We start from the raw sequence: 26,107 nt of genomic DNA, 5'->3' as shown, positions 1-26,107 counted from the left end.
TTTCCACTTCTCCTCTCAGGAACTCAAACAGAACACGAAGAGGTGTCTTTTCTTTCTTGATTTGAATAACAAAAATGTTAATATTGCAGCAGTCGTACCTTTGTCTTCCACTTGACTAATGTCACTTCTCAAAAAGGGCGATACAATTACTGTCGAGGTAGAGGAATATAGTGATTCCACAGAGCCGTGCGAGGCAGACATTTCAGGTTTGCATTGATAATCTCTCTTCAAATTAAACTTGTTCTTATCTGAAGTTACCAGTGAACGTTTCACTGAAACCCATCTGGGCTTAAAAATGGACCTCTGGACTTAAAGGTGATTGTTAAGTATGTCATATTGCGTACCTGCAAGGAGTTCTTTTAATTTGGTCAAGAGTTCCCATCCACTAGTGAATACCTATCCCTCTGAACAACATGCTGCTCTGCTGTCTTTGTTTCTTAGTATCCAACTGAGTGAAGGATAAATGCCCAAACTGAGTTGACAGGGATGCTTAAATGAGGCAAATCGATATAAGTGGCTGACAGCTTTATTACGTGTATGCGACTCTCTGCTTATTCATACAGCATGCACACACATGCTTTATGTCCTTAAATACTGTGTGGGAGATGTAATATTTTCTATTTGTGCAACTTCATTATAATAGCTGTCTCATCTTTTTGTTTGTGCTGTTTCCATATATTTGCAAGGTGATACATTTCATAACTGCGACAGGAAACCCAATATTGTCTTGCCAGGTGGATATAAGTGGTATTTGTAGAACAACTGTGCGCCTGGAACAAGCTGGAACTATCAAATAACATAGCACAGTATGTAACCATGTTATTTGATCTTTCCTCTCTTCTCTTTCTCCCTGTAAAGCAATATCTTTGCATACAGTTATATCAGTGCCCGTGGACTAAATCAAATGTAGAGCTTATTTGTCAGAACTGTTGCAGAATTTTCATGACAGGAGTCAAATCTCATAAATTGCAGTTCAGACAGGGTGTACAGACGAAATGTTCTGACACATAATGCGTATTAAAGTAATACATGTGTGAAGTTCAGTGACAAGATTTCTTTCCTTTATTCTCTTCATTCAAAAGTTTGTTTTTTTGTTTCCTGTCTTTACTCGAAGTGCACAACTTACAGCTGTTATTTTTCAGCTAGCTGAAATGTTGCATGTTTAGCATCAATGTTAGTCGAATATAAGTGGTCCGATACTTATAAGATTATGTCTATGGAAAAAAAAAATTATAATATATAGGATTACTTCAGATATTGGTAAAACAGGAAAAGCTTATGTGTTTCTATGGTTTTTGAACAGATGGTAGCAATATGAGCATAGTTTTTAATCTCAAAATATATTCCACATTACCCATCACCACCTCTGACAGCCCACATCTTTAAATGTCTGAATTTGTGTAAGCAACACTTCAAAATTTAGAAAATGAGGAAATAGAGCTAGTAAATCTCTTTTTTTGCTCTTACCACAGTATCTGACCAAACTTTGGCTGCTGACTTCTCAAAGGTCGAATAAACTTCAGCTGCAAACAAAACCTCCCATTCAGCTCATTTCCTCCTTGATGGCCCTTTTCCTTTGTTTCAACCAAATACATTTCAGTTGGGGTTTGAAAAGACGACCTAAGCACAAAAGATCTCACTCACGTCCAAGGTGATTCACAGCACCTGCCTTCCAGTCCAAGTGTCCCGGTACACAGTTGTGTTTATTAGCTTAATTGTGCATAGTATCTAAAGGTCATCGCCCACTGTGATGCATCGCTGCCAAAATGGCTTCCAGGGGACACGGATTCAGATGAATAAACACTGGAAACTGCACCATCTTCCACCCCTCTGTCCTCATTCTGTACCTCCCAATGTGCAGGAGCGTCACATTCAGCTTTTTCTGGCCTCGCACAAGCACTTGTGACTGATGGGCATCCACTGGTGCACACTGCCTCACTGACTTCAATTTCAGCTGGCAGAAGCAGCCGATTAATTTGCTCCTCACTCCGTGTTGCCCCTTTTTTTTACTTGCAATAGTCTATGTTTATTCAGTTAGGATGAATGATATGTTTGTCCACCAGTGAATTAAAACATGCAGTATATCCATATAAGTACAGCCAGCCTTCTCTGTGATGAATGGTATTTGACTTCTAAAGGCAGTAAACTTCCTCTGTTAGGCTGTAAAGGCTGATTTAATGAGAGAGTGACTTGAATGGATAAGCAGATATGGCAGCAGAGATAGTTGGGAGGTGAGCTGAATGTGAGAGGGATGATACACTGTTCATTATCAGTTATGTAATTCACGTCCGTACCTGTGGGGCCAACGGACTCTCGACAAAAGATGCAATATCGTAAGCTCGTGGACATCTTGAGATATATGAGTCACAATGTAGTGAAGACTTGAATATTTGCAGTGCAGGTTGTGTATTAGGTTTGTATTAAGTTACAAGAGAAGAAAAAATCCTTTTATGCTGAACGCCAGTGAGAATGTGTGATGTGAGACTTTTATACTGTGTTTACACATTGAATGTGTTTAAATGCCATTTGACTGAGTAATTGTAAAAAGACCTCACTTCATTTCCCCAGGCTTTGTTGGGAGGAGCCCATCAGATGGATCTCACAAAGTTTCGACACACACTTTGGGACATCCTGACAAAAGGAGACCGTGTCAAGGTGAGCTCCATTATTCTAAATTTTTCCAACACCCCCTCCTTTCTCTCTGTCTCTGCTTTTTCCACCTTTTCCAATGTGTATTTTCAATTCTTATGCCTCAATCCTTTATTCCGTGGATTGTCCCACTTACTCCAGAAACCAGCAAAGCACAATTCATTGCCTCACTTACCACACTTTCCACATCAAATTATTCACTTTCTGTTGGAACCTTTGTGACATACAGTAGTGACTATTTGTGGATCCTATAATTGTTGGAATGGGCTCTTCCTGGAAATTGCATTTGTCACAGTTGTTTTTTATGGTTTTCTTTTTATTAATAAATTTACTTTTAGTAATTATTTTTATTAATGCTAACCGGTATATAGGTCAGTGGTGCGTCACTGAAGTCCTTTCTGAAATATCCTAACTTTTGGGTGATTTTCCATAAAATCGGTCCTCACAAAATATAATGTAATTATAATATGGTAATCACCTGACATTTCCTGTAGCTACAAAATAAGTGTTATGTTAAGGCATCGTCTGCACTGAACAGGGAGCGTTCAACATAGACAGGAGAGCCATTAGCTTAATTTACTACCTATACCACAATATCATTTCAGAAAATGTATCCAAACCTGTCTTCAGGGGTCTGATATCTTAAAGTGTGTTCCTAGTGTAACTTTAAAGAGCTGTTAGCATGGTTGTGAGCTCTTAGTCTTTGTTTTAAAACTGCTTTCTTGATCATCTGAAGTGTTTATGCATCACTGAGCAATGGGAGGTGGATGTGTTTGCTTTGTTCTTTAACCTAAAGTTATCCATAATGCCCCATGTCTGTGTAGATCAGAAAAGCTGAGGTGTTGTTGAAAAAGCAGGATTTAGCTTGACTTGGTTACTATAATAGTGTGAGACTGTGAGGACAAGCCTGTGGTGGGTTGGTTGGTTGATGGTGTAAATCTATACGTCAAAGTGTACCAATGTTGAAGCACTGTGCATACATCTTACCTCTGAGTGAATGAATGCAAAATGTTGCCGTTCTGTTACACGTTAATCAAAGTAATCAACGTCTTTATCCATACCTAAAACCAGCTAGAGAGTTTCATAAACACAGCTTGTTTATGAAACTCTCCAGCTGTAAATATTGCTGCTGGTGATTTGTGAAGCTTCTTAATTTACCGAAGTGTGATTAGATTTATCTCAGGTTTGTATCCTACCATGACACCCTCAGCACAAATTACAGCATAAAACCTTTCTTGGGGTTGTGTTAATTTAGAGTCCCTAAACTGCTGGGCATATTTCATTCTGAGCACAGATTTATAAACCACGTTTTCGTCTGTCAGCTACAGCCAAGAAGAAAATGTCCGCGCCTCTCTCCATCTCCTGAACCGAAGATGCAGAGAGTGCGAGATACCATCCTTTCATTTCCGCTCCTCCAGATAAAAAGATGGGAGAGGGAGAGGACGACAGTGAGGCCTATCGCTGGGTCACAGTGATTGAGTCCCTTCACTAAGCCACAGCATGAATCTGCTCAAATAACCCACTCTGCTGATAAGACGTTAGCCATTTCCATAGACAAAAAAACCACTGGGGTTCAGATTAGATTTCACAATTCTCCTGGCTTATCTTGGTGTTGCTTCATCATAGAATGAGGATTGTAAGGCAGACTCATGTCCTCCGTCTTTCTAAGAAAACACAACAGACATACATATGGAATTTATTTGCACTTTATTGTTTGCAAAAGCAGCACCGCTCTGAGTTGTGATGCCGACAAGTATCACCAAACCTACAGCAAAGCAAAATAATACTTTTTTTAATACCTTATACATACAATTATAAATAAATCTATATGTTTCCATTTGAACAAAATAAACTAGCATGCTCAGTATTTGAATGGAAAATAAAGGCTTTTTTTGTAAAGTAAGGTAGGAACCTGCTTTGGACCAGAACTACAGTTTCCATGAAATGCTTTAATCGGATTTGATTTCAACCCATACACACTTTCATGTTCAGCTGCGGGTCAGGACTAACCTGACAGTGACACCCAACTGGAGACGTTAAAGATCACTATATTGTATGTGAAACGGAACAAAAAATAATCCCATTTGAATTATAGTCATGTAGGTTTTAGTATTTAGGTAAAAGATTTTTATTTGGTTCCACATTCATGGATTAACATGAAAAACCAAGTGAAACATAAGAATATGTCTCTTGCTTATGAAACACTGACTTCTTTTTTTAAGTTTAAAAAATAACCTGAGAGCTCACAGATAAGCTTTTTCTAAAAAAAAAACCCTATATTTTTTAAGATGACAATTGATGTCTTTGACTAAATACAAAGGGCTATAAAGATAAATTTTTAGTACTCTAGTCCTTTTATTTATTTATGGCCTTCGCTATGGAGCAAATAGGTGCTTAAAGGCTTGTTTGACCATCTGTGACGCACAAATCCGATTTTTTATGTATGAAAACAGGCTGGTTGTTGATGAGTGTACTGAGAAATCTTATAGCTCAAGTACCTTGTGCCTCACTTCTTACCATCGTTGTGCACATCCTTTCTTTTGCTATTTTGAAGATGATGTTCTTTTATATTTTTATTTTTTTTATATTTAATCGTGAGTTGATCTAGTAATCAAAATAAGCACTTTTTATCCAGCAATCACACGATTTGCTTGTGATACTGCAGGAAGCTGTGAGTTTCTGTATGGTCCTTACACATGACGTCTAACGTCCTCAAGGATTCATAAGCCACCCGTAAGCGTTTGAGTTTCCTCTTGGTTTCTTGCTCTTCACTGCATGATTAAAGCCCATCCATTATACGCCAGTCGATCGTGCGATTCATTTCACATGTGACACTGTTTGTTCACATTTTTTGACACGCGCACATCAAAGCTCCGGATCAGTGCATGTGCAGAATGTATTACTGTGTATTAGACTGGTGACAGATGTGACCTTTTCACACAGATTCAAAAGGACTGTGTTTAATTTTGTCGTGCTGAAGCCTTGCACTGAAGCTGCGGCGGCTAATGGCGTGTTTGCAGTCCACTCTCCACACCATGCTTGCGTTCCTTTCATAACACATATCCTGGCAACACAGGCCATCACAGATAAAATGGCTGCTAATGAATCGGCACATCTCTAATAAACCTAATTAGGAGTTAATTATTCAGTCTTTTTCCTCTAATTGTAATATGACTTCAATCTGCCTTCCATTGCTTTGTCCTCGGTTTGACTAAATAACATTTGAAGAGATACACATTCATGTTGCTTGATGCAACCTTATACAGCACATTGCTTTTGCCCCATATTTGTGTAAAATGATTTAACTGTATGGGGTTTAAATCATGACGTAATGGTTTTTACTTGGCCTGACACAACTTTATTTTCACATCTTTTCTTTTGGTATTTTGTCTTCCGTAATTCCCAAATGTCGCACTTTTTCAAAATTCAACCATAATTATGCCGTCTCTCCTCTCTTTATTCCTAATGTGTATTTCTGCCGCTTCCCTACTGTGTCCTTGAGGTAGATCAACCTAACCTTTGTACCTCGCAAAGAGATTAGTCTGATAGGTTTTCTGCTTGCTTCTCTTCCCAGTTCAACCCTCCCTGATATTTTTTGTTTGTTGATCAAAGTGTCAGTAGATTACGTCATCCTTTTTGTCATGTCAACTGTATTTTAATTTACTTATGAAACACATCTACATTTTATCGGTGAAATAGGGTCATTAATGAACATTTTGGTAACCCTTCCTTTTACGGTCCGGTAATTACCAGGTAAGTACCTGGTAATAAGATGTATTTACTAAGTAATAACAGTGTAATTAAATGTAATTACATTGTAATTACCAAGTACTTACCAGGTAATTACCCAGTATTTACAAGATATTTTTCTGACTACGACCAGGCATTTACCCAATAATTACCTGGTAGATATATATGTATATTTAGATGTATATTGTAGATTTTAAACCCATAGTTAAAAATATTTACCTGATATTTATCTGGTAAATACCAACAAGTTACCTGGTATTTTCCCGACAACTACCACGTATTTACCCAAAAATTACCTGGTAGATATCCTGCAATTGCATATTGTAGACTATAAACCCGCTGAATCTGTCTATATGTGACTTTGTTAGGGTGATAATAACTTACCTGGTATTTACCTGGTAATTACCAGGTATTTACTCAAAAATGATCACATATTTACCTGTAGTTATCTGATAATTACCTGGTAAATACCAACTAGTTACCTAGTATTTACTAGATATATACTGCAAACTACCATGTATTTCTCCAGGAATTATGATATTATTATTGATTATGTATTACCAATGAACCTGTGTGGTGACAGTGAGGGTAGTAATGACTCTGGTATTTACCTGGTAATTACCCAGAATTAACCTGATAACTTGCAACTATTTACTAAGTAATTACTTTCTAATTACCCAGTAGTTACAATTTACCCAATAACCCCTATGTATTTATGCTGATATTAACTGGTATTTACCCAGTAATTACAAATGTGTAACATGTACATTCCAAAACATTATCAGGTAAAACCTTGTGAATTACCCTGTAAGGAAGGTGGAACTGTACTGTAAAAGGAAGCGTGGTTTGTTTCCATGGTATTACCATGTACTTTCCTGGTAACTGTAGATTATAATCCTCTACCGCCCATCAGGGTGTGCAGTTTTGAACATGGTACCTGGCAAAAACTCAAATATTTCCCTGATAATTATCAGGTAAATATTGGGGTGATATTAGAGTTTTACAGAGTAGTTACCCTGTAAGAAAGGTGGAATTGTACTGTAAAAGGAAGCGTGGTTTGTTTCAATGATATTACCATGTACTTTCCTGGCAATTAGTAGTGGTGTTACAGATACGGTAGTTTTTACTGTGTCAGTGTTACCTGGCAATAATTCATACTTCCCCAGTGATTACCAGGTATTTACCCAGTATTTAGTAGATTTTTGCCCAGTAATAAGGAACTTGTTCCACATAGATTCCAAAACATTATCAAGTGAAACCTTGCAAGTTACCCAGTAATTAAGGTGTAACTGTACTGTAAAAGTAAGCCTTGTTTGTTCCTGTACAATTACCATGTTCTTACAATATCCTTTGGAATAAATCTGCTTTTTGAAAATGTTCTGCAATCTTACCAGGAAAGTCTACAATTTATAAAGTAAGTGGAAGCTGTACAATAAAAGAAAGCCTTTGAGCCTTTGCACCATAAAGAATACAAATTTCCCCGCAGGATCAATAAAGTAAACTTAACTAGTGTTTTATTCAATCAGAAAACGATGACAACAGAGGTGAACACAACGCAGTACAGTACTTCATCACTGGTTACACTTTGTAAAATGCTCTTATGTCTTTAAATAAGCGTCCAAGAATGCCCTCCCTATGCTCTTTCCCGAGCCAGTGGTTCCACTCAATGAACCTTAAGTTCATCTTCAAGGCCTTCTCTGTCAGGTTCCCCCTGTACCTGTAGATGTCCTCCTTATAAGTCCGCCACGCCCGTTCAATGTGCTGCGTATGGGCACCAGTCCCAGGGTGGACAAAATACCTCTGGTGATTTACCTGGTAGTGTATGTAGCCGTCATGGGACAACCGGTTGTAGGAACGCCAGCAATCACTAATGATTTCACTTCCAGGTCTAACATATTTTCTAATGATTGGGAGCAATGTCCTCCTGGATCGAGTTTCAACCAGTTTTAAAACAGGGCGTCTACGGGACCGCCTGACTTCCATCATCCCAAAGACCCACGAGCGACGTCGCCAGGTCTTTCCAAATCGTCCAAGTCCATACTGAAAATAAACAAAATGTCATGCTTAAAGGCAGTCCAACTTAAATGCATCATTTGAGAATGTTAAAGTCGCAATCACTTTGGTGCTTGTTGATCAACCTCCATGATCATGTTAATACTGCCTGGCATATGACCAATTCATAGGGCTAGCTCAACACTTTTACTTTTTAATAAAAACATATATCTAGTAAGATTTTTCCATGTAGACGCCATTTGGCATAGGCATTTGGATCAGGGTTCCCACACCTACATCAATTTCAAGGACCTTTCAAGGACTTTCAAGGGCCTTTTCTCCAAATTCACTACCCCCGCATGGCATATTCTGAGACATAGATAAGGTAAAGGTAAGATGGAATGTACAATGGAATGTACATTACATTACATTACATGTCATTTAGCAGACGCTTTTATCCAAAGCGACTTACAAAAGTGCATTTAAATATTTGGGTACAAATAAGAGCTAGAAGTAAGTAAGAGCTTCAAGTAGAACAAACTATGAAGTGCTAGTCATAAGTGCGATGTACAAGTTTTTTTTTTTGTTGTTTGTTTTTTGTTGTACAATGAAATTGCGAGGATCAAGGCAGTATAGAAATTTTGTGGTCAGTGGTCAAAAAAACCTTCCAAGAAATCCCAGAATGCCCATAAAGTAAAGATCATCATCCAGGGACAACATTTTTTATTTTCATTAAAATAATTAATTTCCATCTCTAACACACACTCAGCACCTGCAAGTTGTTTTCCAGAAGAAAACACTAAAGACCAGGCTTGCACAAAAAACACTGTTGTTCGTTTCAGCAACTTTATGCAGTAATTAATGTTTTTTGACATGCTACCCAGGTTTTAGACAGTGGGTCCAAAAGTTATCTCCTAAATGTATATATATTTTATATTTCCTCACGACGTATTAATTTTGCAAGATCTCGTCCCACCCCTAAGTTGAACCTTTTATAGATTGTAGATGTTTTTGAGTGGACTATCCCTTTCATTTCTTTAAAATCTATTGTCCTTGTTTAAACAGCTACTGCACCGTACAACACAAAACAGAAATTGACATTTTATGAACAAAATATAAGCTTACCTTTCTTTTGTGTCTGAACTTGCTCTCATCTATCGCTACGAAAGCTCTTCTCCCTCCAATTCGCATTTCCCTTCTTCTCTCCAGTCGTCTGACTGCTGCACAGCAAATTTCACGTAGAAGTGTAGTCACCCTAGTCAGTGATTTGCTGCTCCCACATACTCCATCCTCTAGCATATCCACATGTCTTCTCCTCAAACCCTGTGACAAACTGACCCAAATAAAGAGGACAACTACATATTAGCAACAAGGATGGGAGAGTTTTGGAGTCAGGGAGGGGTAATTACAGTTTTATTGGTGCCTCAGATGTTGGGATGGATGAACATGTGTGATTTCTTGTATTTTTTGATTGACTATGCAATATGTGTGTATGCATTTGGCTATTTATATTAAAACACACTGTGTACATGTGGTATCTGCATGTACAGTATCAGGTCAGCCTGATTGGAATAGATTAAAGATAAAATGAAATTGACTAAGATGAAAAAAAAAAAACAATGTTGATTTAATCAGCTCTCACTGGGCTTTATTATTATGTAACAAAACACATGTATGCATCTTGAGAGAGAGCATAAGACATAAATGTTTAACTTGTCAAAATATGTAGTGTTACATCATGCCTACAAAGCCATTTAAATAGAAGTGAGAGGGAGAGACAGAGCAACCAACCTGTGCATAATTTTCATCCATGATGATAATGACATGTGAGACCGGGAGAATATTGAGCCATCTCTGATGGACCTTGTGATATTCCTGCCCCTGTGAAAGGATTTTCTGCAGCTCCTGTAACATAACATAAATGACCACAATTGAAACAAGACCCAGGCTTTTTGTGCTAAATTTTTTGCATTGTGTTGTTTTTTAATTGTGTTGTACTTTTTTTTTGCTATTCTTTTGACTTGTGATATTTAGCAACTTTTTGGGTTAAGTCAGAAAGCAATCTAGAGCAGAGGCTTTCAAAGTGGGTATTTTGCAAAGATTTTGCAAAAAGGTCTAAACATTTTCCTAACCTTAACGGGACCAGTATACAGGGCCTCAAGTGCCAAAGAGGTTAACATGAATTGTTAAACTATATTTGCTGTACTATTCTTGCAGTCTTGTTAAAAATGTATTCCAATCATTCCTTCAACATAGCAAGTATGCACTGTAAAGATAGTTAGAAGAAGTAACATACATTATGATTAACATTAGATTGTCAATATGGTCATTTTTAGGGGGGAAATACATGTAACTTGCCATTGACTTCAATGTATAATAATAATAATAACAATAATAGTAATAATAATAATAACAATAATATTAATAATACTAATAATAATGTGTGGCAATGATGCTCATCCCTTACCATCGATAGCCGTCCTTGGTCGTGTTCGTTCTTTTGAATTTCATTTTGTTGTTGCAAACAGGGCATCTTTTTTTCTTTGCCAATAGCCTCTCCTCCTGGAGCCATCCTATCAACTGTTTACGTCCTTGCGCTGTCCTCTCATGTAATCTTCTTATCAAAGTCATATTACGCTTTCCAGAGTAGTCTGTCTCAAACTGCACAGGCTAGCATCTCCGAGGAAATTGCGCTTTTCGCGGGCATTCAACGGAGCATACGTAATGACGCATGATACGTAGCACTCGGAATAACGCGAGGAGGCAGGGGGAGAAAAACTAGGATGCAAGTTGGAGTCGGACCACCACCCACGGATCTTCTGCAATACATCCACCTTGGTAAGAAAGACATGCGACCCCCTTTTTCTCCATTCCCTTGAACTTTTTGGATAAATTGGACTTCTTAGAGTCTTGATTAACTTTGTGAGGAAGAGAGAGAAAGACAGCGAGTGAGAGAGAGAGATTACGCGCGCTCTGCACCGCGTGTAGCAAAGACAGACAGAAAGTGGAAGAGAGAGCCGATGGTTTTCTGGTTGAAGGTGAGAAAGACACTCTCCAGACACAGACTCCACTCTCACATAATATTCTCAGTACATGTCAGGTGTCGTGTGTTCACGTTTAACACCGGAATTTGTCTGATGCGTCACACACATGGTCGAACCGTGTGAGTCCATACATTTGTATATGCTCCATTTATATTGTCCTGAGCTGTCAGTCTGTCTTTAGCTTCCCTACGTTTATCAGCTGTCTGTATTCACACTAGTTTATTAGCTGCTACATTACAAGCCACATGATCAGTGAAGTATTGACATGAAATCAAATGTTCAGGTGATGTTACCTGAGGTAAAATCAGCTGTAATGAGATTCAATTCTGTGAAATGTAAACAATATAATAGCATCAGCTGCATCACTTTGAGAACTACCGTGATAGAACCCTATTATTTATGTATATTATTATATACTAGAGATACATTAAGCCTATGACTTCTCAGAGAGATTTTTTTTATCATAGCTGAGAATTTTCTATTCATACAGAAGATATATTAAATACACACATGCATTGTGAACTAGATTGTCTATTTTCACTACTACTTATAAGTGGCGTTTTTTTGATGAAATTCTCTTGACAATGTTTACAAATGTTTTTTTACTTTCTGAAAAATGTTTCTTAATTTATTTTCTTTACCCCTTATAGTCATGCCGACCACACACAAAACCAAAAGAAAGCAGCACACCACACCAGAGGAGAACCCTGCAATGTTGTCTGACAATGGTGGTAAGATAAACCATTTTAAGTTTTCACCATAGCCAGTCTTAACCATAAACTAACGGCTTTTTATTCAATCTTTGTTGTACATACAGTGGTCTTGCATGGGGCCAGGCTGTCAGGAACTCTATTCTTAAAGACGAGCTAAACCCCCTAAATGATTTTTATCTTAATTTTAGTTCACATACCTGGGTATTCAGGGACCTACAAAGCTTAGAAGTGTAAATGAAATAGAATAGCTTATGACTGAACACAAATTTGGGAGTGAACACGGTGAAATAATATGATAATCTTAACATAATAAGTATTTAATATGTCTTTTTGCACTTTTTGTAGTTGAAGAGAGTCAACAAAATGCTCCAACAAAAGCACCAACAAAGGCACCTACCATGGAAAAGTTAAAGGATGACTTTCAAAAATTAAAAGGGGAGAACCAGCTACTGAAGGAAGAAATCCGTCTCTTGAAAGAGGAGAACCGATTGCTAAAAGAGCAGCGTGACTTCAACCGAGAGAAGGCTGTCCACACAGAGGTCGGCCACACAACATCAAAAGGTATCTATACTGTTCCCCCAGAAACCAACATGGTAGGCTGTAAATACAATCTAAAGGAGTCTTGATTAGTTAAAGGAACATCCAGCAATTGTTTCGTGTTAAAATAAGTTTTAAATGGCTCTATATTCTGACAGCAATCACTGAAAGAGTGTTTAGTCAGTGACTTGAAATCCCCAAACCCCCGCTGTCTGCTGTCTCTCTGGATGCAGGGCTGATGTATTTCTGCAACTGCAACCATTGTGGAACCAAGGTTGCCCACAATTTTTTTTTAGAATTACCTACGACCACTACAACAAAATCAGAAAAATATTTATTTTGATTATGGTGGGGTGACGTGATGTCACATTTTTAAGTACTGTACCCCAGCCCCCCTTATCTGTTTTCCCTGATTTTGTGATGCTGCTGTTCTTTTCATGTTATAAATGAAAATAATAATGATAATAAAGAGAACTCATACTCAAACTCATAGATTTGGTAACTTCTAACATTTTATTTTTCTAAATTTAAGGGCAACGCAAAATGAGAAATGGGGTTTCCTCTGACTCTTCTGACTCAGATGACCCCTATGAGGATCGGAAGAGGAAGTGTAAGAAGAAACACAAAAAACATGGGTCTTCAGACTCCTCTGATGATGACTGGAAGAAGAGCAAATCCAAAAAATCCTCATCATTTGGAAAGAGAGGTAACCCATCATCTGGAAAAAGATGGCTCACATTTCTGTTACTTCTGGAACAACGCACACACAAACAGCACTGTTGTTTACATTACAAGTCAGCAATATTATGCACCATTTATTCATTTATTTTTATTTTTTTTAAATGCCCCCACAATTGGGTAAATGCACCCCATTTTATACATTGAAGTGAAAAGTTTAATTTGTTATATTTATTTTGATTACATTACATTGAAGCTAGATGACCTGGTAGCTAATGGCTTTTTGCATAGACTCCTGTCACATGGTCCTAGCAAGGTCTACGGAAGATGTTCATGTTTGTGGAAGCATCTTTTATTGTGACACTGCAGTCACATTTCCATCATAATTTCAGTGTAGCGTGCTCATGTATTGATTTTTTTTTGATGTGGCATAATGCTAAGGTAACTCTCTCCCCTCAACCCAAACACAATCTTATAGGCTATATTTACCAGAGTCAAGGCTGGCCTTATTACGAAACAGCTCTTTAGACAGTATCCACAACTGTATCAATTTAAACATGGAGTGAAGAAGAGGAGTGCACTGCAGACACAAGATGACTGGTTTAACCCCTGATCTTCATGTCATGTCAGGATTATAAATAGATTTGGAATTATTACACAGTGTTAATCTGTATTTTCTTTTGATGATCTGTTTTGTAGTTCTGAGCCCAGAAGATGTTGTCCACCGCTACAAAGTGGTCCTAAAAGTCTTCAGGCGAAACCGCAGCATGACCAACACCTGTGAAGAACTCGGAGTGGACAGGAATACCATTGCAGGGACTGCGGTCATTGCAGATGTCATGATAGCCACAGAGGGCGCAGACTTTGGGGAGATGCCCCTCTTTAAAGAAAAACAGACTTTAGCGAACTACGCAAAATTATGCAAGGCATTTGTAGATGCCAATAAACCCCTGCAGGAAAAAATTTAAAAAATGAGGAAGGCCACAGAGTTGCTCCCTATCAAATACAAAATGCCAAAGTGAGGGATCAAGCTCTAAAATGCAGTACTTTCAATGTCATTAAAAAAAATTGCATTTATTTGAATGTATTACTGCACTGTCTTTTTGTTTTATCTGGTGGGGATTCAGCCAAATTTCTTGTATTTCTTTCTTTGCCCCTAGAGTTTGATATCGTTCAATAACCGCTGACTAGCCACTCACTGCCATTTCCACTAGGGTGTTGTCAGCCTTACTCGTTTTATTTTGTAGTAGGCGTTGTCAGTTTGCACTTTGGATCAGCAAAGTTTTATTTTGTTACGATTATTTCTACCTCTTCTGACCGGACACTTTTTTGTTGTTAAATTACATGCCCTACTTGTTTTGAAATATAAGTACACTTGAAAGCTATGCCACTGTTTTACACTTTAAGAGTATTGAAGTTCCTCTCTTCAAGTTCACTGTTTTGCAGATTAAGAGGATTAAAGTTAGTCTCTTTGACAGTTCACCTGTTTTTGCGTATTTGTCACAGGTTGTGTGAAGGAATGTAACAAAATGCATTGTATCTTTATGTAAAGGAAAGTACATGGTAATATCATTGAAACAAACCACGCTTCCTTTTACAGTACAATTCCACCTTTCTTACAGGGTAACTACTCTGTAAAACTCTAATATCACCCCAATATTTACCTGATAATTATCAGGGAAATATATGAGTTTTTGCCAGGTACCATGTTCAAAACTACACACCCTGATGGGTGGTAGAGGATTATAATCTACAGTTACCAGGAGGGTACTACTTACCTGGTAATTACCGGACCGTAAAAGGAAGGGTTACCAACATGGGTCATCATAGGTTTCTTAACATAATTAACGCCAGTCTCCTGTAATTCCATAAGGGTTAGGGTTAGATACATTCACACTAAATGTCAACAGTCTGAATGAAGATATTGTCTTTACATTACATTTTTCCTGGGCTTTTAACAGTAGCCTAAGCATGCCTTGGGTATTTAGAGTACATGATGGAGTATTTTAGGGAACTGGGGGCTTTTGCCATGGAGACTGATGCGCTGTTCAGGGAACATTTGTGTGAACATTTAATGGAACCCCTGCTGGGCTCCCTGCCATGTACAGAAGCTGAAGCAAACTTGACATCAAGAGCTTTTGGGGAACTCTCACCATCTCTGTCACAGCTCTTCTTGCTCCATCATCTCTGTTCAATCCTTTTTAGGCAAAGACTGTATTGGTGAATATTTCATTGTGGTACATTGCCTCTGTTTCAGTGTGCGCTACCCCACACCCGAAGGAGATGCCTGAGTAAAGCATTTTGGGGACTCTCTGTCTGTCTATCCCAGAATTGTGCTCCCCTCCCACCTCTCTCCAATCCTTTTTAAGCAAAGACAACTTTTGTGAATATTTCATGTAGTATATTGCCTCAGTTTCACTGTGCCGAGGAGGGAGAGTTGCACGGGATGACGACTGACAGGACCATACGCCAGCATCTGCTAGGAGACAGCATCTCCTTTTGGTCTGTTGTCCTGACACTCACTTCTTTTTTCCCTCCTGTTTTCCTTCTGTCTCAGACTACAGCCCTTTCAGTTGAGTCTGGCTGCTGATGATTTAACACTTTCTTTGAAATCTTAGTATGACTACAGAACTTCTGCTGATCCATCTGATCCTCTGAGTTAAAATACCAACATATGGAAACAAATCTGTTTTAGCCCAGGCTGCACTCTATGTGAATGTTGCACGATTAGGGGCTTTGAAGATGATGCAGAAAATTTACATTTTAACTTTTGCGAACACCAGCTTCTTTGTTAACATTGTCTATTTTATTTCATACATTTTCATTCATGATTCTATCTGCGTTTACTTTTTTCAACTTGCCTTCCCTTTCATTTAGCAGCACATTACATAAACGTGCTGTATCAACCATAAAATAATCTTACAAAATAATCACGTCGGTGGTTTTTTTTGAATGCTACTTAAATGCCACCACCAACACTCAATATCATATTTCTCAAGTGCAAGCTTCAGTGATTGCTTATACTGTAATTGAGAGGCACACTTCATTTCCCCTCCCCAACATTCAATTTCATGGAAGGATGAAAGGTTTGACGCCATTACAGTGTGCTTGCTTTGCTGCTGCCACTGCATCACCAGCTTCTTGCTTCTCTTCTGCTCTTATTTAATAAACAGTGTGCTTGCTTGACTTACAGTAGGTTTCCGCCTTTCCTTGTTCAGTGTGACGAGCAGCTGTATGGTGTCACAGTTAACAGGAGCGGCTCCGTTGCTCTGTTGTGACAATATTCGTTTGATGTAGCGGTGGTAATCCTCGGCTGCCATGTTCTCCCCTTCTGCTCTTTACTTTCTTGTTCCTGCTCTGTATGGATCTTGCCGCTGTCACACGTTGGGGAAGCCAACTGGCACGACCTGAAAGTGTGACGGCAACACACAAGCTGCCATCTTTCTCTCCATCCAGTACGTAGGATTGCAAGATTAAACTACTTTAATTGGCTCTTGCTCTTGTCTGAACTGGTGTCCCAGGATGCAGCCGAGGGTGTCAGTCACATATGAAAGATGCTGTGTGGTTGAGCATGTGTAGCCTTCATTTCCATAAGGCTGTTGGTTTTATTCAAGCTACAGTATGTCACATATAATTATGCAGCATGTCTGTGAGTTTAGTGCTGACTGCACATTTCAATTCTAAGTATGCTGCTTAAGATCACATTCTAATACACACTTTGCGGATAAGGGGCAACATACTGCGATGTCACCCATTGCTTTGTGAACAACTAGTTTAATATTTTGGCAGGAATCATCTTGGTTTTGGGCATGGGCCCGACTCACAACCATGATTTACCATATTGAATGGTACCACCTGTCGGTGATTATTTGACTCAAAATGGTACCATGATTGGATGAATGGATGGCCATGTCTCAACTTGCATACTTCTCTGTACGTCCACACTTCAGCCTCAGTTCTGCTCCAATTCAATGGCACTGTATATTTTAATTAAATTGAATTAAATTAAGTTAACATTTAAAACGTGAAAAATAATAATAACAATAAATATATATGCATTTATTAAAAGTATTTCACTTGTAATGAGGCTTAAGCGCTTGGCGCCACCTGTCATTCAAACAGTAGAACAAGGAAGTCTGCAAGTACGTCCTTACATACTTGGGTGTTGAGAAACAGCCGATGTGATGCTGCTTTGAAGAGGACCTGAGACTAATGATTGTGCTGTGACTGCCTTGGAGTCGCCTCCGATGGCCATTCAAGATAATTCACTTTCTGCACCGAGAGGACACGTTTTTATGAACAGTCTCTGCCTGTCGTCCAAACATGATTTCTATACATGGCTTGTATAGAAAAGGGGGCAGCACTGTGCACTGTAATCTTTCACAGCATTAAACTAGATCTCAGTTTGTGTGAAAGTTAAACATGAAAACATGCAACAGTAGTTGAGAAAATCTCTTGCTGGGACACTATTTTGGTTTGAAGTGCCATTAAAATTAATCAGAAGGTTCACTCGTTAAAACCACCATGACTCATTCCGTCAGTCTCCTCGCTGCGAGCTGGAGACACAGAAGCGGAAAGCGCCAGCAGCCATATGTGGCATCGGAAAAGGAAAATCACTCAGGGCGTTTTTGTCCTCTGTTTGAACAGTGGCACAGAGCGGGGGGCGGGGGGGATAAGAGGGAAGAAGTTCCTCACAGCTGCCCAGCCTGAGGCCCAAAAATATGTGTCGCTTTCCTTGTCACCACATCACCAGCCATCCATTCTCGTCTGTCATTATTTTACTTCTCACAGAGCACACATGCTGTCTCTCACATGCTCACCTACACCCACACACAATTGTCTTTGTGCTGCCTTGATCTTCTTCTAAATGCTTCAAGCACAGATTCTCAAATATGTCAAAATTAAACTGAATGCAGGAAGTGCTCTTGTAGAAACTTTATAGAAGCATTGTTATTAGTTCTGTTGTGTCGGCCATCTGGTCACTTGAAAATTTGACCCCGAGCTTGACAGTGAGCTCTAACATCCAGGCTACGTGTGTTATATATTTTATCACACAGTAATGAGCGATAAGGGAAAAGGCTTCACTTTGTCAATTTGGAAAACCTTCATTGAACTGTGATGTAGTCGATGCTTGACTGAGCAGTAATCTTAGTGTTTCTTAGAAGTGTCTGCCTCCACTAGAACAAAGAAGATTTGTACTCATAAGGCCAGATGCACTACATGTAGATCTTACTGTAGAACTTAAAAATAACTTCCATTTTTTGTTGGTAGATCAGATCTCGACAGTCCTTTTACCATTAAGGTATCGTGACTTAATGTTTTGGATGTTGAATTTCACTGAAGGTCTACCCAGGGACTGCATTGGCCCTGTACTCTCTTCCAGGAGTTAAACTCTGCAAATGTCACAGTCAGGTTCAGTTTGCATTAGCAACTCTGTCACGAGTCTCACTGCTCTCCTGCCAAACTCTGTGCTTCTGCAGAAATACCAGTCATGACGTGAACACTGAAGTCTCCACATCAAGCCTAGTTTGACTTTAAAGCCGGTTTAAAATTGCTGCACTATTGTCTCTTTTGATTTACAGAGAGCTGTTAGACTCTTCTTTTTTTTTTACACAGAGAGTCGAGGCTTCACAGTCCGTGCCATCTGTTGTAATGGGCTTTGTGGCAGTTATCAAAACTTAAAACTTTGACTATCGATCGTTCTGACTGGCTAAAACTGGTTGACATACTAGCATTACACCACTGGCTGAAAAAAGGGCATTGCTCCATTTAAAGCTACAGGCTCTGTAAGTCTGGAAAATTCAGCAATATTAGGCTGCAACTGCTACCCCCAAACATGTTGTACTGGGTTTAAAACAGGCATTTCACTGAGATTCACTCCCAGGTCAAATGACTTTGCAATGCATGTGGGTTTTATCAGCTTTGTCTTTGATTGGCATTATTAGGAGCACAAGACAAAGGTGAACACGCTTATTTCTTCTTCAGCTGCTTCATTTTTGGCAGCAGTTCAAATTCCAGCATCATTTCTGGCGCATCGCTTAAGACACTTTAGCCATCACGTCTGGGATGTCACATTTCCCACAGGGGTGGAAAAAAAACACGCACTACAAGGCAGAACAGCCACTTGCCTCGGTTTTAAAACAGTATATTACAGTATAGAGCGCTATAGACACAGCCTTTTATTGACTGTGATGTGTACAAGACATTCATCTAAAGAGAAGGGACACAATTAAGTGGAAAACTTTGACAGGAAGTTTCATGGCACAGAGATGTACAGAGAGTAAATGAAGGGAACACACAAGTGAAGTGCATTCAAACTGTCAAAAGCATGTGATGCATTATATATTGAAAACTATTCCGTAGAATATGACACGATCACCAACTCTGCACACTACTGAGGGAATTCAACGCAGCACTCATAGGAGGCGGCCGTGCCTCTCTTACTTGGCTATCATGAATATAGGACTGCCAAAAAACAAAGAATAAATTGAAAGCATAAGTTCGAATTCTCTGTGGTTTGAACCATAAGTCTTTGCACAGGCGGCTATTTAAATTGCATCAGTTCCTCTGATGTAAATGTGTATAGCCTTCAACTCCCTTGGAGCTTTTAGTCATTTATTCTGATTAGGGCTGTAGTTATAAGATAAGTCTCTTAAGTAAGTCGCTTGGGACGATTGGCTGGCGAAGGATGGTGGTACAGGAACAACATGAAGTCTGTTTGATGATTATAAATTCAGAAATATCTGCTTGTCGATTAATTAGGCTCTTCCTGGGCTTGTGTGTGTCCCTCTTTCATTTACTAGACTCGTCTCTCCGTGGACAAATACCTGCAGTGCACCCATTGTGTGCCTAAGCAGTTACACACATCTCCAGCAGCTGGGGGATGGAGAATAAAGATCTTTCAAAGGCAGACAGTTTTCAAGAGCGAGCCTGTTTTTGTTTGCTGGCTGAATCCTGGGAGCAAGCGTATGAGGCAGCTCGAAGGCTTTACACTGCTGGTGTCTCGTCCTCAGATACAAACAAGAACAGGAGAATGATGATGATACTGAAGGTAGACTGCGAGGACTGAGCTTGAAGTGATGCCTCCATTAATCCTGCCTCTCACAGTGCATCAATATAAGCAGGAAACCTATCTTGTTGAGGCTATTGTTGCTAAGTGAGTAATGGATATTATCCATGAGAGTACCTCAGTTTTGTGGCGACCCCCGAAAGGGAGAAGTCAAAAGAAATGGAAGAAGAACCTCAGTATCTTTTAAATCTGTCGTAATAATTTGGATTTTCTGATGGTCAACTAAACGTGTTGGCTTATACATGTTACCTGTGTGATACTAAATCCGTACAGAAGATATGGTGCCATTTAATAATTCGGCCGTCATGCAGTATAAGCAGTATTCAATTGGCATTTTGTAGAGAAATCGGTTAATTCCAGTCGTATAATTGCGATTAGTGCATCATCTGAAGTTAACTAGCTTTTAAATGATGAAAACTGGCTAAATGACTTTTCCCATATCGTAAAATGAAAATGTACTCAACACTTAAATTAAAAACCAACCAATCGATTCAGTGACTCTGTCAGAATTGAATCCTCTCAAAAGACATTTTACAGACAGTTGTCAAGTGGTGATGCCATTTAAACGAACTGTTTCACGTTTGTATCCGCGCCGAGTGTGTGAACTGATGGTGTCAAGCACAGAGAGCTTTAGCTTTCCTCTTTATTTGATCAATTATTGAATATGGCATTTTGTTCATTGCTGCGCACCAGAGGAAAGTAAACACAACAGTAGAAAATTAATGATTTATACATAGTTAAGGAAATTCAAGTAGTGTAATGTACTGTATAACATATAATAAGTGAGGAAACCATAGACCTTATTATAGTGATTGACAGTGTTGATCTACCACCTCAGAATTAGGCCTTCTCTAATTGTTACAAGCACTTTAAGAGGTTTTCTATAAACTATTTTAACTTGAAAGTATCAGAATAGAGTTGTACATTGTAGCATTTAGGGTTTTCCTTTGCACATGACAGCTTTTCACATTTGTATTCCATCCAGTCTTCCCGAGTTGCTTTGTGGCTGCATGCAATGTCACAGTGATCTTCAGCAGGTTTTTCTTTTTTTTCTTTTTTCTGTTTTGTTCTCCTCAGAGGTGGTGAGTCACACGACGCATTCACCAACACCTCTCACTTGCACAGTCGAGTTTACAGTCTGGTTTCCTTTGTAGGAAAAGATGACGGCATGTGACAAGTCATCAAATCAGACCCATATTTTCTCTGCCCAGTATTTGGTCATATTTAGTCCTTTGCTGCAACATAAAAGCTACACAACGAATAGATGTCTTTGCACATTGTTTAAGAGGTGAATACCTATATGAGAATCAACAGCAGAATATAGCACAGTGTAAAACCACAGGTCTGTCTAACCTCAGGTGGATTCCTACTGATAAATGTCAATATTTATATATTTGGTATATTAATATTTTATTGTTCCACTGTAGCATTCACTAATATTTACATCCCTGCCTCTAATGGCTTCCACAAGGTGAGCATCCTCAATGTGATTTGAATCTTTCTAAATGAACGTGGCGCTTTAAAAAAAGAAAATGAAAGGCCTTAAATTGTTTTTGGCTCTGGAGGTTTGTCCCACGTGGCCTAAAACAGAACACTAGCATCCATGCATGTTGTCTTTCATCATTAAACTGTCTTTCAAAGCCTCCTGGGAGGATCCTCGAGCACAGAAAGGAACCTTGTATTTTGCAACTTCCAAGTGCACAGCGTCTGCTGGGAGGTGCATATTAGAGTCAAGGATTGAGCTGCAATGATCCATTAAAATTACTCTCTCTCTCTTTCTCTAACACACACATGCACGCACATGCACACACACACACACACACACACAGGGCATTTTTGCCATTGTACAAATTAATGGAGCCATGGGTTTTATATGTGTATAGATCTTTGACCTTGTTCTCCCTCCCTCTCTGTTGTCGTCATGTGCTTGTAGATCAAAGACACACATGGCTCAGAAGACAGTACTGTCGGTGAAGATTCTCATTTAAAGGCTGCTGACAGAGGTAAGTTATTTAACCTTACTGCCTACACAGCTACTGCTATTCTACTATTCATTCTATGAAGTAGTCTACTGTAACTCAAGTTTCATTATATTTAGTTTTAGTTTGTATCTTACTTCATGAAGGTCACCCACAGTGGACCGACAATAATGTGTGTAAACTCAGTATATTTCCATGCATACTTTAATGCCAGTTAAATGGACTACTGTTCTTGTCACCGTACACAAGCAATAACAGGAGTCCTTGACCTTATGCCACTAACAGGGATTCACTGTTGCTCAAAATAGACAATACTTTCAAACGGTAAATTAAATCAAAACCTGTTTAGTAAAGATTTCTCTTCATTTATGAGGACACACGCATTGTGTTTCATTGTGAGAAAACTGATCTAAAAATAGCTTTGTTTACAAGACAAATACAGACAGACTGACGTCACATGGATGTTTGATAAAATGTAATTTATACCTTTGAAATGTGGAGACACTGGAGTTTAGAGGGAATTGTGTAGCAAATTTAGTTATCCAAAATATTCTATTGAACAGAGAGCTATTCCGGTGAACCTATGAGCTCTTGTTAGAAAATAACAAACCGATTATCCGTGTGTAAAAGAGCTATGTTTACCTTTTCTCCTGCACCTTTTCCTTCGGCTGTTGTTCTAAACAAATCTAAGTGTGAATGCACTTAGTGTAGATGAGTGGCTGATGCAGGGGGCTGTTTGTTTGTCTCCTGTTTTGTTTTCAAGGTGATGCAGCTAGTTTATTCCCCTTTCACACCACCAGCATATTATTGTGCTCCAGCTGCAGCCGCGAGACAGGTCCAGGTATTTATGGCTAGCATAAAAAAAAAGTGTGTGCATTCCCTGTCACCCTACAGCTTGAGATTTACAGCACTTTTGACAAACATACTAAATTATATTAAAAAAAAAAATAGAGTGTTCAATTTGTAAAGGAGTTTAGAGCCTGTCTGTTGTGCATGCTCCCAGTGGACTGTGCTGTTTGTACATGTGTGTGCACGTGTGTCTTGCTGTCTATGTACACCCCGCGCTGTGTGAGGATGCGGCGACCTGTCTGCCTGCGCGCACATGCGTGTGCCCGCACGCCTATGTGTGTATTTCTAAGCGTGTGTTGAGTGTGTTGAGCGTGTTTGTGTGTGTGAGCTCACAGAGCCCGCCTGCTCTGAAACACCAGCAACAGATAACAGATGGTCCCCCTGCATTAGAAGTGTTTTATTTCCCTGCGGAAGCCAGATATGTCAAAAATAAGCATGTGCAACATTAGTCATTTGGAATATTCATGCCCCTGCCGTCCGATGGTTTCCTTTTTGCAGCCAAAATACCACCAGCCCAATTCTCTGAAGGAAGTGAGGGGGAGAAGGAAAAAAAAAGCAGTCATCAGCTGATCTGATGGGGAAAAGGCTGAGGCCTACATGCGGATTTAATGGAGGAGGTTTTTTTTTTTCTTCTTCTGGTTGCTTCTTTAGCACGTCACGGCTGTAATTAAAATGGGGCCACAATCTGTAGCTGCTCATATTAACAACCACATCCCCCTGCTTCAACAGAGACTGTGATGTGAATATGCACACATGTCCATATGCCTGCCTGGCTGGCTGCACACGCGCGCACACACACGTGCATTTGTCCCCACAAGAAATAACCCCATCCAGTGGGTACAAATTCTTGTCCTTCAAATACTCATTTTAGCCTGTTTCACATTAAACTTAGCAAGTGTACCTTGTATTTGAGCATGCTCTAAAAATAAAAGGGGATTAGCACCATTCCCATTGGCAGGAGTTATTCTGTCCTGTGGATTTTTTTTTTTTTCATCTTTGTGATGTCACAGTTCATGCTAAACCTAAAGTCCCGGCAGAAGAAGAACACCACCACCAAAATGGAGCCTTGTGATAATATTATTGTTGTTACATTTTTGTGTCTTTTACTTTGGTCCCTACATGGCAAGTGAACAATATTAAGTCGCTAAAAAGACCAGCCATAGCTAATGGCTATGCTAACAGCCTGAAGGTGAATGCACTTAATGTTGCGCTGAAAATGACACCGGAATTTGCATCGCTGTCAAATATTAAGTGGACAAAGAAGACATGTGGCATGTTTACACACGAATGATGATCAGAGCAGAAGTGGAAAAAAACACATGTGCACTGTTAAGTCATTATACCCGAGACTGAATGCCAATTAAACATCTTCCCACATAGTGCTGGGCAGTTTTGCCAAAACATTATCACGATAAAAACAATTGAATCAGTCGATACTGATTATTATTCTCAAAAATATGTTGAATAATTGAAAATCTATATTTTGGCCCAGAGTAACCTTCTTTGTTGAATGAACGCAAAACACATTTACAAGTTATTATTGTGTCTCTAAGGGTGTTCACACAGTACATCAACATTTAAACCAATATATTCTGAACCTTTGTTATATTGATGTATAAGGAAATTATATAACAATATATATTGTTATTGAATTATTGCCCAGTCCTCTCCCACTGGTCTCCCACAAAACACAAGATTAAACCATTTTTTTGACCAGTGGGAATGGGATATTTGTGACTCCTCTCTTCTCCTCATCACCTTCATCTCTTTAACTGTCTTGATTCTTCATAGCTTGAGTCTCCTTCATCTCCACCCCCTCTTCTCCCAGGCTTTCTGCCGCTCATCTCACACTGCTGAGCGTCACTACCATCTTGTCCTTGGTGGCGGACATAGGCATGCATCATCAGGCCTGATTAACCATCCACGCAGTTGGCAGTCTGGGCCAGTGGCATCGTTTTTCCTACCACTGAAAACATGAATTTTGAGCAGCACTTTCTCACTCGCCGTGGTCCCTCATGATCAGGGTTAATTCGTGGCAGCATGTGCTGAATAGTGTAGAGAAGAAGCAGAAAAGGAGGAGGAAAAGCGACTAAACAGTAGTCTACTGCTTATCGCAGAAATGCAATATAATTTATTCAGGAATATGCAAATCCAACAATCACTCAGCCTTGTTTACTGAAGGGACCTGCTGATTCAGAGTCTGAGAGAGAGGGAGAGAAAGACGGAGAGAATCCCAAAGACAGATACTGACATACACTATATGCATAAAAACACCAACATCCACATCAGTATTTCTCCTTAGAATCAGATAATGAAGGGTGTCAGACAATTTCTTGCTTGTTTCTCAGCTTCACAAAGCTTTAGATTCAATTCCATTGTAAGTCGCTTTGGATAAAAGCGTCTGCTAAATGACATGTAATTTTGGTGGGGCAAAAAAGAGACGGACTGCCTGTGTGCTTATATTATCGGCTTATCCTTCTATAAAAATGCCTACAAAGCCTGTGTTTAGGGGGAAAAGCATGTAGTTGTACAGCTTTTACTCCGCCAGTCAACAATGAAAAACCCAAAATGTGTCTGTAGACCAGAGTCTTGAAAACAAAGTATTGTAGTTGGCGTTATAGTCTTGTACTGTAATAACTACACAGGCAGTGTTTGAGTACAATATTTGAATTATTTGTTAGGATTATAGAGTGTGAACTTGTAGATACTTTTACATCAATGACAAATCCAAGGTGGTGTTGGCGGATAAATACTTCCACATTTAAAGTCTTCAGGTGGACAGCTAATGATAGTTTGACTGACATGTATGAATCAGTGAGGTGTTTTTCTGCTCTAGCAGACAAGCCA

At 39.2% G+C, this 26,107-nt stretch overlaps 2 protein-coding genes and 1 long non-coding RNA gene across 3 annotated transcripts in view; 2 read left to right on the top strand and 1 right to left on the bottom strand.

The window, feature by feature from the left end:
- LOC122766985 (glucosidase 2 subunit beta-like) overlaps positions 1-26,107 on the top strand; it is a 124,022-nt gene that overhangs the window by 35,577 nt on the left and 62,338 nt on the right. The window contains exons 9-10 of the mRNA XM_044022277.1: positions 2,569-2,655; positions 22,366-22,435. Of these exons, the coding sequence (XP_043878212.1) occupies positions 2,569-2,655; positions 22,366-22,435 (157 nt within the window). The remainder of the gene's footprint in view (positions 1-2,568; positions 2,656-22,365; positions 22,436-26,107) is intronic.
- LOC122766986 lies at positions 7,963-10,903 on the bottom strand. The gene is made up of 4 exons (XM_044022278.1): positions 10,859-10,903; positions 10,183-10,296; positions 9,517-9,724; positions 7,963-8,439 (listed from the first exon to the last, which is right to left on the bottom strand). Exons 1-4 carry the CDS (start codon positions 10,900-10,902, stop codon positions 7,978-7,980), a joined length of 828 nt encoding a protein of 275 aa, XP_043878213.1. The 5' UTR covers position 10,903; the 3' UTR covers positions 7,963-7,977.
- On the top strand, positions 10,953-12,550 carry LOC122766987. Its single transcript, XR_006360147.1, has 3 exons — positions 10,953-11,229; positions 12,086-12,166; positions 12,494-12,550. It is a non-coding gene; the product is annotated as an uncharacterized LOC122766987 (long non-coding RNA).

The sequence above is a fragment of the Solea senegalensis genome, linkage group LG3, assembly GCF_019176455.1.
Source record: "Solea senegalensis isolate Sse05_10M linkage group LG3, IFAPA_SoseM_1, whole genome shotgun sequence".
Lineage (NCBI taxonomy): Eukaryota > Metazoa > Chordata > Actinopteri > Pleuronectiformes > Soleidae > Solea > Solea senegalensis.
The sequence above is the reverse complement of the archived record's forward strand: the minus strand, read 5'-3'. Positions and strand labels throughout refer to the sequence as shown.